A 14,546-nucleotide genomic window follows, 5' to 3' on the forward strand; every position below is an offset into this window, starting at 1 on the left:
CCAACTGCACTCCTGTCTTCCCTCACGACATCTATCAACCTTCTCTTTGGTCTTCCTCTAGCGCTCATGCCTGTCAGCTCCATCCTCATCATCCTGCTACCAATATACTGACTATCACTCCTCTGGACGTGTCCAAACCACCCAAGTCGGCTCTCTCTAACTTTGTCTCCAAAACATCTAACCTTGGCTGTTCTTCTGATGACTCATTTCTAATTTTATCCAACCTTGTCACTCCGAGAGAAAATCTCTACATCTTCATTTCCGTCACCTCCATCTTTGCTTCCTGTTGTCTCTTCAGTGCCACTGTCTCTAATGTCTATATCTCTTCTCCCTGTAGCCTCACTCTTCCCCCACCACCCCTCTCATTCATGCACATATGTTCTGTCTTACTTCAGCTAATCTTCATTCCTCTCCTTTCCAGTGAATGCCTCCACCTTTCTAACTGTTGCTCCACCTGCTCCCTGCTTTCACTGCAGGATCACAATGTCATCTGCAAACATCATGGTCCACGGGGACTCCAGTCTAACCTCATCTGTCACCCTATCAATCACCACTGCAAACAGGAAGGGGCTTAGGGCTGATCCCTGATGCAGTCCCACCTCCACCTTAAACTCGCCCGTCACACCTACAGCACACCTCACCACTGTTCCGCTGCCCTCATACATGTCCTGTATTATTCTAACATACTTCTCTGCCACTCCAGACCTCCACATGCAGTACCACAGTTCCTCTCTGGGTACTCTGTCATAGGCTTTCTCGAGATCCACAAAGACACAGTGTAGCTCCTTCTGACCTTATCTGTACTTTTCCATCAATATCCTCTAAGGCAAATAATGCATCTGTGGAAACACTTTCTAGTGCAAACTGTAAGCTGGTCCTGAAAATGAGGGTGTTATCTATAATGTGATTAGTGGCTATGCCCCACAGGTAGGATGTGACCTAGAGGTGAAAGAGAAATTCTGGAAGGAGCTGGACGAAGTAGTTCTGAGTATCCCAGAGAGAGAGTCGTGATTGGTGCAGATTTTAATGGACATGTTGGTGAAGGAAACAGGGGTGATGAAGAAGGGATGAGTAAATTTGGCATCCAGGTAAGGAACCTTGAGGGACAGGTGGTGGGAGACTTTGAAGAAAGGATGGTAATGGCTGTAGTGAACACTTTTTCCAGAAGAGGCAGGAACATAGGGTGACCTACAAGACCGGACGTAGAAGCACACAGGTGGATTACATCTTGTGCAGACGATGTAATCTGAAGGAGGATTACTGACTGTAAGGTCCTGGTAGGGGAGAGTGGCTAGACAGCATAGGATGGTGGTGTGTAAAATGTCCCTGGTGGTGGGGAGGAAGATTAAGAAGACAAAAGCAGAGCAGTGAACCGTGTGGTGGAAGCTGAGAAAGGGAGAGTGTTGGTCGGCTTTTCGGGAAGAGGTGAGACAGGCTCTTGGTAGACAGGAGGAGCTTCCAGAAGACTGGACCTTTACTGCCAAGGTGATCAGAGAAAAAGGCAGTAAAGTACTTGGTGCATCTTCTGGGAGTAAAATGTCGAAGGAGACAAAGTACAGAAAAATCATACATGGAAAGAGGTTAGCTAAGAAGAAGGGGGACACTGAAAGGACTGAGGGGAGGAGAAAGGAATACATGGAGATGTGACTTAGGGTGAAGGTAGAGGTAGCAAATGCCAAACAATAGGCATATGATGACATGTATGCCAGGTTGGACACTGAGGAAGGAGAAAATGATCTTTACAGGTTGGCCAGACAGAGGAATAGAGATGGGAAGGATGTGCAGCAGGTTAGGGTGATCAAGGATAGAGATGAAAATGTGTTGACTGGTGCAAGCAGTGTGCTGGATAGATGGAAAGAATACTTTGAGGAGTTGATGAATGAGGAAAATCAGAGAGTAAGTTGAGTAGAAGAGTCAATTGTGGTGGAGCAGGAAGTAGCAATGATTAGTAAGGGGTAAGTTAGAAAGGCACGAAAGAGAATGAAAAATGGAAAAGCAGTTGGTCCTGATGGCAATTCCTGTGGGTTGGCTGGGGGCTGGCATTAGGCTGGCAGACAACCCTGGGTCCCTCGGTGTGCCCATTGGCCCGATCCCGCCCCTCGATTGTTTGGGTGGGTTCCTCAGCCTCCGCGGTGCGGGCACAGCCATTACAGGACACTTCTGTCAGTTTTAGTGCATGTAAAGCAGTGTCAATTCACTTGCATGTGTCTGCAGGCACACTTCCCTGGGACTCTTTCACTGGGTATTTGGCCACTCACTTATGCACTTACTGCGACAACTAACTCGCAAATATTCAAATTGCTTATGTATCCCCTCACTCACACTCTCGTCCTATAGACTTTTATAATTTACATAGTCAATCCCACCACACTTCAGTTGTACAGCCGGGTTCACGACCCTTGTCCTGCATGCTTCTTCTCCTGTCCTTGTCCTGTTCTACCTTGTCCTGTCCTTCGCTCAAAGGGTGTAGCACTACAGCCCCATGCAACACTCATATTTAATGTTTCATTTCATGACTTACTTTTCTCATCCTGTTGACAATTCGTGCTTTGTCTTCATTTCTCTCGTCCCTCTAGAAACTTTGTTCTGTTCGACTCTGATTCTCAATAAACTTCAATTATAATACTAAGAAACCACAGCGGAAGTTTAAAAACTCCACTGTGACACAGTAAAAGTGATCTATCATGAAAGGGATACAGATCTTCCATTCTGCTTGACCTAACAGCCGAACAGGACAAAAAAGTAAAAAAGTAAAAAAATAAATAAAACAATTTAAATAATTTATTTGTTTATTGTTTCATAATTTGGGCTTCCAGCTCATAAAACCCACAAAATCAGGCATTAAAAAATAGAAGAAGATGAAGAAATCACCATTTACTTCTCAGTTTTTGTAGAAAACAAAAATAAATTAGGGTCACATTAAAATCAAAATATGGTACTTTCAAAACTAATCTTCAATACTTGGTTGGGAATCCCTTTGTCACTGCCTCGATGCGCCATGGCATTGAAGCAATTAGCCTGTGGCATTGCCTGGGAGTGATGGAAGCCCAGATTTCCTTGATGCTGTCAGTTCTTCTTTGTTTTTGGGTCTGGTGCTCCTCATGTTCCTCTTAATAATACTCCGTAGATTCTCAATGGGGTTTAAATCCGGCGAGTTGGCTGGCCAGTCAAGCACTGTGATGGCATGGGCATCAAACCAGGTTTTGGTGCTTCTGGCAGTATGGGCAGGGGCCCGGTCCTGCTGGAAGATGAAATCTGAATCTCCACACAGATCCTCAGCAGAAGGAATCATGAAGTCCTCTAAAACATTCGGGTAGTCTGTTGTGGTGACCTTGGATTTAATAAAGCAGAGTTTACCAACACCTGCACTGGACATTGCACCCCAAATCAAGACTGACTGTGGATATTTCACACTGGAGCTCAAGCAGCTTGGGTTCTGTTCTTCACCAGTCGTCCTCCAAACCCTTGGACCTCAATTCCTGAATGAAATGCACACTATACTTTCATCGGAAAAGAGACCATGGACCACTAGCCAACAGTCCAGTACTTCTCCTGGGTCAAGTTGAGAGGCTTCCTTCGATGGCTCAGGGTCAGAAGTGGCTTGACCCGAGGAAGCCGAGAGTTGTAGCCCATTTCCCAGATGCGTCTGAATGTGGTGTTTTTTTAAGATGTAACTCCCGCCTTATTTCACTCTTTCTGGATCTTTCTGGCTAGATTCTTGAATCTTCTCTGTTTGATAATCTGCTGAAGCCCACGGTCATCTCTTTGCTGGTGCATCTTCTCCTGCCACATTTTGTTGATATGCTTGGACACAGCACTCTGTGAACAGCCAGCCTCCTCAGCTATGAATTTTTGTGGCTTACCCATCCTATGGAGGGTAACAATGATGGTCTTCTGGCCATTTGTCAAGTCAGCAGCCTTCCCCATATTGAACCCAACTGAGACAATTGAACCAAACTGAAGGAATTTAATGAAACCTGGGGAAACCTGTGCAGGTGCTTTGAGTTTAGTAGTGAATAGTGTGTGACACTCAGTTTGAAACATTTATGGCCTTCAAAATTTGGGCCGATTTCTTCACAGTATTCAAATTTTTTGAATTCCTAATTTCGTGAGTTTCATGTGCTGGAAACCCAAATTATGTAAAAATAATCAAATAAATACAGACTCCACAATTGAAACAATTGCGGAGTCTGAATCTCTAATCTATGAAAGTTACATTTTTTGGATGGAATTATGGAAATAAACATTTCCGTGATATTGCTGAGTGGTCTGGAGTTTAGAAGATTACCTGTACAATCCGAAAGTGCATGAAACATACTGGGCTCCAGTGTGTATTCATCATTAAATCCATAAAATCCTAAAATGTCTGTGATTAACTCACAGAAGAGCTCATGCAGGAACAAGAATTTGATTGGAGCAGGCAATAACCCGCTCACAGAGTTTAATGGGAGAGAATGACAGATACAATTATTTCTTGACACAGAGGGTACATGAGTGACAAAATTAAATAAATAAATGAATAATTCAATATTGAAATAATTACTCAAATCCTGAAATAAATTTATATTGAAAACCCTAAAACTAAGTATTGAAATAAATAAATGGATATTGAATTAAGTAAATACTTCATGACACATTTAATTATTTATTTTAATTAGGCATTTATTTATTTAATTTTGGCACTCTTAGTCCTCCATACGCGTCACCATTGAGGTATAAAAGATGGATGAATGAAACCATTCATTCATTCATCTTCCGTTCCGTTTATCCTCACTAGGGTCGCAGCATGCTGGAGCCCATCCCAGCTGACTCTGGACGAGAGATGGGGTACATCCCAAACTGGTCGCCAGGCAATCACAGGGCACATATAAACAACCATTCACACTCACATTCACACCTATGGGCAATTTAGAGTCTTCAATTAACCCACCAGGCATGTTTTGGAATGTAGGAGGAAACCCGAGTACCCGGAGAAAACCCACACAGGCACCGGGAGAACATGCCAACTCCATGCAGGCGAGGCCGGATTTTAACCCGGGTCCTCAGAACTTTGAGGCATATGTCCTAATCAGTTGCCCACTTTAGTACAGTACATACATGTCTGACATACATGTAAAGGTTGCAGGTTTTTCTCTATACCGCCACAGCCCTCAACTGTCCCTGAGCAAGAGACTGAACCTCCTCTGCTGTTTTGTCATCAGTGTTTGAATGAGCCACTTACGTACTTGCATGACATCATATAGCGCCAATTAATAATTTCTATTATTTATTTGTGTAGTATATTCATTACTTTTCATGTTACCACTGTTAAGGTTATTGCCTTCACTAACAATAGATCTCTCCCCTCCACCCCCTCCTCTGTGTCTCTTGGTTTATTTTTCACAGGAAGCACTCAAGGTTTGGATGAACTATTTATTTTTTTTAACATTTATTATTATTCTGTCTCTGCTACTCCTAAATTCCTTTCTCATGCTAAGGACTATAGTAAATCTATTAATAAAATAGGCTGTAAAACACACAATAAAATAACTTACTACTTACTTTGATCTTCTGTGGGACTTTAACTTAGGCAATGACAGTGAGACCAGGAAGGGTGTGATTTGGATGAAGCGGCTCTCCTACCTGAACCTGAGTGGTGCTTTGTTATTGGACTTCTGTGCTTGTCACGAATTGTCCATAACAAACACCATGTTCAACTATAAGGGTGTCCATACGTGCATTTGGCACCAGGACACCCTGGGTCACAGCCTCCCTGGTAAAATAAATTCTGGTGAGGAGGGTCCATTGGTAAGTCGAACCTTGGATTCAGGAGGAGCAGTCTGATATTCACGCTGGCAGTGGACCAGCTTTATACCCTCGGGTCCATGTCTTTTGTGGACTTGGAAAATGCGTTTGACCCTGTACCTCTGGGGGGTGTTGCCTGAGGAGTGTGGGATACCAGACCCCCTGAGATGGGCCGTTTGGTGCCTGCACAACTGGTGTCAGAGTTTGGTCCACATTGCTGAGAGTAAGTCAAGTTTGTTTCCAGCGAGGGTAGGACACCACCACGGCTGCTCTTTGTCACTGATTCTGTTCATTTAGAATTTCATTTAGAATCAGAATTTTACAGGTGCTGGCTGGGAGTTGAGAACATCCGCTTTAGTGACATCTGCTTTTTGCAGATGATGTGATTTTGTTATCTTCATAAAGCTGTAATCTCCAGCAAGGGTTTGAGAGAGAGAGAGAATCAGCAGCACCAAGTGTTAGTCCTCAGTCTGCAAAGGGTGGATGGCCGTCTTTGGGTTGTTGATGGGATTCTGCCCCAAACGTAGGTCCTGTGGGATACTAAAGACTTAGCCACAACTGCCCCATGGCCAAAGGGAGATCAGGGCAGCATCTGTAGTTATGCAGATTGTGCAATGATCTCATGGTGAAGAAGGAGGCCAGCTGAAAGACAAATCTGATTTATAGGTCAGTTACATTCCCACCCTCACCTATGGTGTGGCCCATGACTGAAAGGCCACAATTACAGATACAAGCAGCTGAAATGAGTTTCCGCAGGTTGTCAGGGTCCTGCCACTTCAGCTCTGGCTGGGGTAGCTCGTGAGGATGCAAGGCAAGGAGGTCTTCCTGGCACATCCCATTGGAAGGAGACCTTAGGGAAGACCCAAGATGCTCTGGAGCGACAATGTCTTCTGGCTGGCCTGGGATGCTTTAAGATTTCTCTGGTAGACCTGGAGGAAGTGGCTGGGCAGACGAAAATCTGGGCTTCTCTGCTTAGGCTACTGCCCCTGTGACCCAATACTGAAAAAAGCAGAATGTATAAAAATAATAAATAAAAATCTATTATATATTATATACTGTAATTTCTCGAGTGTAATACGCCCTCGCGTAAAATACACACCCCCATCGGTCTGCTGCTATGCATGCAGACCTATGCAAAACATGAACTGCATGCTCAAAACATGAACTGATCCAAGATGGCGCCGACCAGTGTGGTCGCCTCGGTAACGCGCACTCCAGTATTGTCTTTGTTTTTGTGTTTTTCGTCCGTCTTTGGAGACCTTACACGACTCACTTACACAAGGGGAGACCTGCTAACCATCAAGGAGGCTACTCCGGACTTTCTGTCACCAACTTTCGAATATCCGCTCAGTTCTTTCCCCGAGTTACTCACCGGAGCGGCGTCCGCGGTTTTCGGCGCATGGAGACGGAAGCGACGCCACAGAGGGAAGCGAGCCGGCATTCAGGTGAAACTCCGCAAGAGAGGACACAGATTGGCGTTCCCGTCGATCCACCTCGCGAATGTACGCTCCCTACCCAACAAAATGGACGAGCTTCATCTTCTGTTAAAGACCAGTAAAGACTTCGGTCGTTCCGCGGCCATGTGCTTCACGCAGACCTGGCTTTGCGACGCTGTACCCGATGGCGCCGTCATGCTTCCCGGCTTCAACATTCATCGAGCGGACCGCGACATGGAATCTTCGGGGAAAACAAAGGGCGGCGGGATATGCCTCCATATCAACGAAAAATTCGTCACGGTGCTCAGCACACACTGCAGCCCGCATTTTGAGTCGCTGTTTTTGAACTGTAAACCATTCTACTCGCCACGTGAGTTTGCATCGTTCATACTGGCTGGAGTCTATATTACGCCTCAAGCTAACACAAACGCCGCATTGCTAACGCTCGCCGAACAAGTCAACGAAATTTAAAAAAAACACCCGGACTCACCCCTCATTATTCTCGGGGACTTTAACAAAGCTAAACTCAACCACGAACTCCCTAAATACAAGCAGCACATCGACTGTCCTACCAGGGAAAATAATACTTTAGACCACTGCTACACTACGGTAAAAAACGCATACCGTGCTATACCTCGTGCAGCCCTGGGCTCGTCTGATCACTGATTAATTCACTTAATACCGACGTACAAGCAAGAACTTAAATGTGCGAAGCCTACAGTGAAAACAGTCAAAAAGTGGACCAATGAAGCCAAGATGGAACTTCATAGCTGTTTAGACTGCACAGACTGGAGTGTCTTTGAAAATTCAGCTGGCAGCCTGGATGAATACACGGACACTGTCACATCCTATATCAGTTTCTGTGAAGAGGTTTGTGTACCAACAAAATCATTTCGCACATTCAACAACAACAAGCCGTGGTTCACTGCTAAACTTAAGCAGCTTCGCCAAGCTAAGGAGGACGCATATCAGAGCGGGGACAGGGCCCTGTATAATCGAGCTAGAAACCAGCTGACTAAAGAAATGAACATTGCAAAGAGGATCTGTGCAGCAAAGTTGGAAAAACAGTTTAGCACAAACGACTTTAAATCAGTCTGGCATGCTTTCCAATCGCTGACTAATTACAAGTGACGATCACCCCAAGCACACTAGCCAACGACTTGAATACCTTCTACTGCAGATTTGAAAAGGACAGTTTCACACCACACACCCACCCGGCCACACCTGCGACCACAACCACACCTCTGACTTCTGCGTTAACCATCCATGAACATGATGTGAGACGCATCTTCAAACAACAGAAGATTAACAAAGCGGCAGGCCCGGACCATGTGTCCCCATCCTGCCTCAAAGTCTGCGCGGACCAGTTCGCTCCAGTCTTCACTCAGATCTTCAATAGATCTTTGGAAATGTGCAAAGTTCCATCCTGTTTTAAACGCTCCGCCATCATTCCAGTCCCCAAGAAACCTGCAATCTCGGGTCTGAATGACTACAGGCCTGTCGCTTTGACATCTGATGTCATGAAGTCCTTTGAACGTCTCGTGCTGGACCACCTCAAGAGTGTCACAGGTCCCCTGCTGGACCCCCTGCAGTTTGCCTACCAAGCGAACAGGTCTGCGGATGATGCAGTCAACATGGGACTGCACTTCATCCGAGAACACCTCGACAGTGCAGGGACCTATGCGAGGATCCTGTTCGTGGACTTCAGCTCAGCGTTCAACACCATCATCCCTGAACTCCTTTCAACCAAGCTTCTCCAGCTCAGCGTCTCACCTGCCATCTGCCAGTGGATTTACAGCTTTCTGACGGGCAGGACACAGCAGGTCAGGCTGGGGGAGGCCACCTCATCCACATGCAGCATCAGCACTGGGGCGCCCCAAGGTTGTGTCCTCTCTCCGCTGCTCTTCTCTCTCTACACGAACGACTGCACCTCAGCGAACCCGACTGTCAAACTCCTGAAGTTTGCAGATGACACCACTGTCATCGGCCTCATCAAGGACAGTGACGAGTCTGCATATCGACAGGAAGCGGAGTGGCTGGAGCTGTGGTGCGGCCGACACAACCTGGAGCTGAACATGCTCAAGACTGTAGAGATGATCGTGGACTTCAGGAGGCATCCTTCGCCACAGCTGCCCCTCACGTTGTCCAGCTGCCTTGTGTCAACTGTCGAGACCTTCAAGTTCCTGGAAATTACAATCTCTCAGGACCTGAAGTGCGCGACCAACATCAACTCCGTCCTCAAAAAGGCCCAGCAGAGGATGTACTTCCTGCGGCTTCTGAGAAAGCACACCCTGCCACCGGAGCTGCTGAGACAGTTCTACACAGCGGTCATCGAATCAGTCCTGTGTTCTTCCATCTCAGTCTGGTTTGGTGCTGCTACAAAAAAGGACAAACTCCGACTGCAACGGACAATCAAAACTGCTGAAAGGATTGTCGGTACCCCCCTACCCACCATTGAGGACTTGCACGCTGCCAGAACTAAGACAAGGACGTGCAAAATCCTCTCGGATCCTCCGCACCCCGGTTACCAGCTCTTCCAGCTCCTTCCCTCAGGTAGGCGCTACCGATACTGGCCACTCATGCCAGAGTAGCATCTGCTCCATTTGCACACTGATTGAGGAGTATCTGTAACATTTGCACAACCAACATTGTCCCAGATGATCGCACTACTCGTCACTTTAAACCGCATACACTCCTTGAAGTCTCAGCGCCCTTTGCACAATGGTCATTGCACCGGACTATTGCAATATTAGTCATTCGAACTGCTCTAAGTGCTAGAGGACTCTGCATCTTTTCGCACAATTGTTTTTTGTCAATGTCTTTATGTCTCCAAAGTGTTCTGTAAATTGACTGTCTGTTGTACTAGAGCGGCTCCAACTACCGGAGACAAATTCCTTGTGTGTTTTGGACATACTTGGCAAATAAAGATGATTCTGATTTTATTTGGTTTGTCAAAGGAATATTCTGGTCTATGTGCATGCGCTGCAAACATTTGTGTCGCCTCCTCAGCATTTATACACATGTTCACATGTTATTAGCAAAGTACAAAGATGGTGATTGACTGAAATCATTGCTTAATAATACGATAAGTACTTTGTATAACATTTTAATAGGATTGTTGAAAATAGTATCGTCTTATAGGGTATCCTGCAACTGGGTGCACTGTCCAGCAATGAGGTACAGAGGAGTCAGGATGTTGTGATGGCTGACTAAGGGAAGAGGCATTGTGTATGCAGTGCTTGTTTTTTTTTTTTACACCAGTGCTCCAATAGCGTTGGAAGAATCAAGTCGTAGGGAATGTGTATTATACAGAGAAATTACGGTACAGTGGTACTTAGACCTGGGAGCGCTACAACTTACCGTAAGAGTTTTTCAAGGTACGAGCTGTCGCTCGGTTGATTTTATTTTGCCTTGACTTGTGAGCAATGGCTTGCATTACGAGTGTACTGCAGGCCAACTCTTCACTGTGCCAGTGAAGTGGGAAAAAAATTGAGCAATTTAGGTGGAAGCTCTTACTGGAACTTCGGTTCACTAACAAATCAGTTACAAAAAATTTTTTTCAGACAAACTTTGTTTAGGTTTATGAATTAAGTTTCCTGACATCCTTCCAAAATTATCGGTAATACTCAGTTTTGCTTTGTCTTACACTGCATCATTCACTCCGCATGTCACGTTTTTTCGGATATCATTGTTTTTCTCCTGTAAATTAGCCCACAGTATGGCTCCCAAGAAAAAGAAGATCGCAAGGGATTGTGAAGAAGCCCTGAAAATGAGCATTGCATACGCTGAGCTCTCACTGCTTAGCCAAGCACTCCGAGTCCCTGCTGCCGGAGTTGCTGAGTAAGGAGAGAGAAAGAGAGCTACAGGGGAGCTACACCACTGTCTTGGCCATGAAATTTAAGACACAGCACATTAATGTACTCTAGTATGTTAGTGTGGATGAGTGTGTCACTTTCGGCTTAATTATACTTCACAAAACTAGCTTCTTTTTTTTTACATTCGCTTGTATTATGTTTTTATATTTATATACAATACATTACTATATTTCTTTATAAGAAACATAAAAAATGTGGTTGTTTTTCTTGGTGGGGGTTTGGAACGGGTTAATGACTTTCAATTCATTTCAATGGGGAGGGTTGATTTGAATACTGATACGAGTGCTATTTTGGACTGTTGGACTAATGAGACAGGCTGCCCTTTGTCACCGATTCTGTTCATAACTTTTATGGACAGAATTTCTAGGCGCAGCCAAAGCGTAGAGGGGGTCCGGTTCTGTGGCCTCAGAATTGCATCTCTGCTTTTTGCAGATGATGTGGTTCTGTTCGCTTCATCAAGCCGTGATCTCAAATTCTCACCGAAGCGGTTCGCAGCAGAGTGTGAAGCGGCTGGGATGAGAATCAGCACCTCCAAATCTGAGACCATGGTCCTCAGTCGGAAAAGGGTGGAGTGCCCTCTCCGGGTCGGGGATGAGATCCTGCCCCAAGTGGAGGAGTTCAAGTATCTTGGGGTCTTGTTCACGAGTGAGGGAAGAATGGAACGGGAGATCGACAGGCGGATCGGTGCAGCGTCTGCAGTGATGCAGACTTTGTATCGGTCCGTTGTGGTAAAGAAGGAGCAAAGCCGAAAGGCGAAGCTCTCTATTTACCTGTCTAGCTATGTTCCTACACTCACCTATGGTCATGAGCTGTGGGTCGTGACCGAAAGAACAAGATCCCGGATACAAGCGACCAAAATTAGTTTCCTCCGCAGGGTGTCCGGGCTCTCCCTTAGAGATAGGGTGAGAAGCTCGGTCATCCGGGATGATCTCAGAGTAGAGCCGCTGCTCCTCCACATCGAGAGGAGTCAGATGAGGTGGTTGGGGCATCTGTTTAGGATGTCTCCCGGACACCTCCCTCGTGAGGTGTTCCGGGCACGTCCCACCGGGGACGACCCAGGACACCCTGGAGAGTCTACGTCTCTTGGCTGGCCTGGGAACGCCTCGGAATCCCCTCGGAAGAGCTGGCGGAAGTGGATGGGGAGAGGGAAGTCTGGGGGTGCCTGCTAAAGCTACTACCCCCGCGACCCGACCTCGGCTAAGCGGTAGTAAATGGATGGATGGATGGATGGATGGATGGATGGATGGATGGATGGATACTAGTGCGCCTTATTAAACCTAGGAAGTCATCCTAGAGATATACCGTATAGTGTGTTCATCAGATTTATTCAAATTACTGTATAGGACGAGTGAAGCCTTAGCATAATTTCCACAAATGTTTGCACTGCTAACCTCTTACTAATTGCAACTGCGTACTAACTATGTTTAACATCATCTGTGTTATTCTCACTAACACAATGTATTAGTTCACATAAATAATGATTAAATGCTTTCAAGGCCTTCTCAAATTATTTTACAGAAATCAAAATGTATTACACAATGAAAAAAGTTGCCGTTTTAATTTGACAGCATAGCTACGATATCTGATACAGTTTTTTTTTTAATGACATCGTAAATACGATCAAACTTTTTTTCCAAAGGGTCCATGTCCATCTTTTTATTCATTCATATTTTCTTCGCCTCTAGCCCTTTTCACATTAGTTATTTTTCTGTCCATCACCACCACAGGACCACCCCAGGGCAGAATATGAATTCCAAGTCATGCAGAAGTCTCTAAGCAGAGATCACAAAACAAAGTACAAGGTATGCTTCGTTGGACATTTTTGAGTCTTGGAATAACCTTTTAAAAGGTTACATATTTGTATGTGTTTTCCATTTAATGGCCCAGGTAAGTTCCACAGGTAAGCATCTGCAATCAATATCATATTCAGATTATTATTTTTTTTAAATGTATTTGTCAAGGCGGCACAGTGGACGACTGGTTAGAGTGTCTGCCTCACAGTTCTGAGGAACGGGGTTCAATCCCCGGCTCCGCCTGTGTGGCGTTCTCCCAGTGCCAGCGTGGGTTTTCTCCCGGCACTCCGGTTTCCTCCCACATCCCAAAAACATGCATGGTAGGTTAATTGACGACTCTAAATTGCCCGTAGGTGTGAATGTGAGTGTGAATGGTTGTTTATTGATATGTGCCCTGCGATTGGCTGGCAACCAGTTCGGGGTGTACCCCGCCTCCTGCCCGATGTTAGCTGGGATAAGCTCCAGCACGCCCGCGACCCTAGTGAGGACAAGCGGCTCAGAAAATGGATGGATGGATGTATTTGTCACCCAATGTATGTTTCATAGTATCAGGTATAACATTAAACAACCAGAAATTAGTTGATATCAGTGGTACCTTTCATTTGGTCAGCTTTTAAATCAGAAATTTCCATTGAGATCACTTATACTTTGAAATACAGTGGCCCGACATCTGGCTCCACTTTATGTGGAGGAGCAGATGGCTCCTCTACTCTGAGATCCTCCCAGATGACCGAGCTTCTCACCCTATCTCTAAGGGAGAGCCCGGACACACTGCGGAGGAAACTCATTTTGTCCGCTTATATCCGGGATCTTGTTCTTGTTCATCTGCAAAAAGCAGAGATGCGATTCTTAGGCCACCAAACCGGACGCCCTCTACGCCTTGGCTGCGGCTTGAAATTCTGTCCATAAAAGTTATGAACAGAATCAGTGACAAAGGGCACCCTTGGCGGAGTCCAACCCTCACCGGAAACGAGTCCGACTTACTGCCGGCAATGTTGACCAAGCTCTGACACCGGTCGTACAGGGACTGAACGCCCCGTATCAGGGGGTTCGGTACCCCATACTCCCGAAGCACCTCCCACAGGACTCCCTGAGGGACACGGTCGAACACCTTCTCCAAGTCCACAAAAAACATGTAGACTGGTTGGGCGAACTCCCATGCACCCTCGAGGACTCTGCCGAGGGTGTAGAGCTGGTCCACTGGACGAAAACCACACTGCTCCTCCTGAATCTGATCTTCGACTTCTCGACGGACCCTCCTCTCCCGCACCCCTGAATAGACCTTACCAGGGAGGCTGAGGAGTGTGATCCCCCTGTAGTTAGAACACACCCTCCGGTCCCCCTTCTTAAAAAGGGGGACCACCATCCCAGTCTGCCAATCCAGAGGCACTGTCCCCGATGTCCACGCGAGGTTGCAGAGGCGTGTCAACCAGGACAGCCCCACAACATCCAGAGCCTTTAGGAACTCCGGGCGAATCTCATCCACCCCAGAGGCCTTGCCACCGAGGAGCTTTTTAACCACCTTGGTGACCTCAACCCCAGAGATAGGAGAGCCCGTCTCAGAGAACCCAGATTCTGCTTCCTAATGGGAAGGCGTGTCGGTGGAATTGAGTCTCCCCACTGACTCTCAACGTCCAGAGTCGAGGTCAGCAGCGCCC

The 14,546-nt window shown here is 46.2% G+C and overlaps 1 protein-coding gene across 1 annotated transcript in view; it reads left to right on the forward strand.

The window, feature by feature from the left end:
* LOC133402557 (anoctamin-1-like) overlaps positions 1-14,546 on the forward strand; it is a 96,017-nt gene that overhangs the window by 53,747 nt on the left and 27,724 nt on the right. The window contains exons 13-14 of the mRNA XM_061676464.1: positions 5,386-5,397; positions 12,823-12,897. Coding sequence (XP_061532448.1) covers positions 5,386-5,397; positions 12,823-12,897 — 87 coding nt within the window. The remainder of the gene's footprint in view (positions 1-5,385; positions 5,398-12,822; positions 12,898-14,546) is intronic.

The sequence above is a fragment of the Phycodurus eques genome, chromosome 5 (assembly GCF_024500275.1).
Source record: "Phycodurus eques isolate BA_2022a chromosome 5, UOR_Pequ_1.1, whole genome shotgun sequence".
Taxonomy (NCBI): Eukaryota; Metazoa; Chordata; class Actinopteri; order Syngnathiformes; family Syngnathidae; genus Phycodurus; species Phycodurus eques.